Raw genomic sequence first — 3,009 nt, 5'->3', positions numbered from 1 at the left:
AATAAAAGATAAATTATTAGAATAATCTTTCTGGTCTGAATCAAACCACCCCTTAAGAGCCATGGATGGATCAAATTGAGATCTCCCAATCTTTTAGCTAATTCCATTTCTAAGTCTAGTAATTAAGCCAAGAAAGGTCACCAACGGCCTTAACGTGCATGCTACGTTCCCTTCACTTGTTCACTCTGGACCACGGTTTTGATTTTTCAATCTTGAATAGTAACTTCATTAATTAATGAGGCAGTCATGAGGATGGCGAAGGCCGCCATACGGTCACCATATTCCAAATCTCTTTCAAGCTCACCACTTTCTATTATAAAAATATTACATTCCAACACCCAACTGGCTCAGCACCACCACCACCACCACCACCACCACCACCACCACTGCACAGCTTATATATTCCTCTTGTCCATTTTTTCTTATTAATCGTGTGCCTCAAATGGGTCGACGATTCAATTTTAGTGTTATTCTGATACTGTCATTTTCTCTGAATTTGTTCCTGTATCCCAGAATCGTATCCTCAGAACTCAAGCGCAACTATTATGCCAAAATCTGCCCCAATGTTGAAAACATCGTTAGAAAAGCAGTTGAGAAGAAATTCAAGGAAACATTTGTCACTGTTCCTGGCACTCTCCGTCTCTTCTTCCATGATTGCTTTGTCGAGGTATAACATAATACAATGACAAAAATTTATCATCATGGAACTGAATTATATTTTATTTCTTGGTGGAATTAGTTTGAATCTTCTACCTCTATTGCAGGGTTGTGATGCGTCTGTTATAATTCAATCAACTGAAAGCAACAAAGCTGAGAAGGATCACCCAGATAATTTATCCCTAGCTGGAGATGGATTCGACACTGTAATCAAAGCCAAACAAGCAGTTGATGAAGTTTCCAGTTGCAAAAACAAGGTCTCCTGCGCTGACATCCTCGCCATGGCCACCCGAGATGTCGTTGCCCTGGTATAATTTTGTTCTATGTTATGCCATTATCAATATTTTCTCTTTGTTAACTATCTTCAATATGTATAAAAATGGTGTTATTTTGGAATGATGATGATGCAGTCTGGTGGACCTTCATATGAGGTTGAGTTAGGAAGACTAGATGGTCTCAGTTCAACTGCGTCGAGCGTAAATGGGAAGCTCCCTCATCCAACTTTCAAGTTGAATCAGCTCAACTCCTTGTTTGCCGCCCATGGACTCAACCAACTGGACATGATTGCCCTCTCTGGTAGTTTTCCATTACAAAAACACCATTGAGAACATCGCTTTCGTATTGATTAACGATATTATATTTATTCATTTTAAATATATAAATAAATATTATTATATGTGTTATTATATAATTAAATATTATTTTATTTTTAATTTAAAATTATTTAATCAAATAGGTAACTATTTATCTATTCAAAATACATATATATAATTTTATTAAATTTGAAATTATTAGGCAAAAGCATCATTCCCCAGCATGCACATGGACATGCACACGCAAGATCCAAAATAAGTCATTAATCTAAAATTATTGTTGTTGCCTTCTGTGGCAGCTGCCCACACCGTTGGATTCTCTCACTGCGGCAAGTTTTCAAACAGGATTTACAACTTCAGCCCTAAAAATCCAGTTGATCCTACGATTAACAAGACATATGTGGCCGAGCTAAAGCAGATGTGCCCAAAAAAGGTGGACCCTCGGATCGCCATCAACATGGACCCCATCACACCCAACACCTTTGATAATGTATACTTCAAGAATCTTCAACAGCACAAGGGTCTTTTCACCTCCGATCAGATCCTCTACACAGACTCCAGGTCCAGACCCGCTGTAAATGCGTGGGCCACCGACTCCAACTCCTTTAACAAGGCTTTTATTACTGCTATCACCAAGCTGGGTCGGGTCGGTGTCAAGACAGGGAAAAATGGAAATATCCGTCATGATTGTAGTGCGTTTAATTAGTTTATTGAACTGGATTATTAACTAACTAGGTTCTCTTGTTGTGGGTGCCTTATTTTTTGTTTTAAAGAATCGGATTAACTTGTAATAAAATCCGAGCTTGTGAAATAAACGACATGACAATCTTGTTTGTGTGTCGTTTTACATGTATGGTCATCTAATTTTATCGACTCTCTACTGCAATGATATGAGCAAACAATTATACGACCATTTCTGTCAACTGCAAAATCTAATCTGCCAAAATAAATGAGTCTGAAATTGAAGTTTTTTTTTTTTTTTCCAGATATAGCAAGAAGAATTTATTAATTGGATGAATATTATTAACGTAATATTATATAATAAATAATATAATAGAAAATAGAATCATATTCTTATGTAGTAAAAAAAATAATATAACATAAATTATATTAAATCAAAATTATATCAAATTAAAATCATATTAAATTAAATCAAATCAAATCAAAAATATATGAGTGATGAGATATACATCTGTGTCACTGTTTCAGTCAATTGACAGGTCTAAACATGAGCCAACTCTTAGGTATGATGGGTTGTGAATCTCTGGCCATGAATGTAGCCATGATATCCTTTTTGTCTTCCTCCTATGGATATACATTCAAATCTGTACACAAACTTTGTAATACCAGAGAAGTAATAGAGATTCATCTTCTCACATTCTTTTTACACCTACAATTAGGGTTTGATCCGAATAAAGTTGGGTTAGGTTCGACAGTAGATTCAACTCACTTTAAATTCATTTACTTCGAATTTAAATTAAGTTCAAATTAAATATTTAATTTGTTTTAAAATTGAATCAAACTTGAGTTATATAGAGTTCGATTTGATTTAGCTTACAAGCTAGATAGATAGTTTAATTTTGTTTGAACTTAACTTATGACTCGATTTGAATTATGTTAAATAATTATTAAATAATATTATTTTATCAATAAATAACAAATTTAAGCCACATATCTAAGTCAGAAATTTGAATTATAAATTTAAATTGAACTCGAACCAAATTATTTTTATTTAAATCAAACTCAAATTACTTTTAAT

At 34.1% G+C, this 3,009-nt stretch overlaps 1 protein-coding gene across 1 annotated transcript; it reads left to right on the top strand.

The window, feature by feature from the left end:
• Positions 1–201: 201 nt before the first annotated feature.
• On the top strand, positions 202–2,173 carry LOC123210304 (peroxidase 73-like). The gene is made up of 4 exons (XM_044628580.1): positions 202–667; positions 765–965; positions 1,068–1,233; positions 1,550–2,173. The coding sequence occupies exons 1-4, from the start codon at positions 443–445 to the stop codon at positions 1,954–1,956; spliced, it is 999 nt and encodes a 332-aa protein (XP_044484515.1). The 5' UTR covers positions 202–442; the 3' UTR covers positions 1,957–2,173.
• Positions 2,174–3,009: the final 836 nt, after the last annotated feature.

Source organism: Mangifera indica, chromosome 1, assembly GCF_011075055.1.
Source record: "Mangifera indica cultivar Alphonso chromosome 1, CATAS_Mindica_2.1, whole genome shotgun sequence".
Taxonomy (NCBI): Eukaryota; Viridiplantae; Streptophyta; class Magnoliopsida; order Sapindales; family Anacardiaceae; genus Mangifera; species Mangifera indica.
Note: the sequence above shows the minus strand (reverse complement) of the source record. Positions and strands in the feature narration are given on the sequence as shown.

What these genes read in the sequence shown, in the direction of transcription:
- LOC123210304 (XM_044628580.1), top strand. Translation starts at nt 443, where the DNA reads ATGGGTCGACGATTCAATTTTAGTGTTATTCTGATACTGTCATTTTCT. An exon ending in TCCATGATTGCTTTGTCGAG is followed by an intron (nt 668 to 764) that starts GTATAACATAAT and finishes CCTCTATTGCAG; the next exon opens with GGTTGTGATGCGTCTGTTAT. An exon ending in CCCGAGATGTCGTTGCCCTG is followed by an intron (nt 966 to 1,067) that starts GTATAATTTTGT and finishes ATGATGATGCAG; the next exon opens with TCTGGTGGACCTTCATATGA.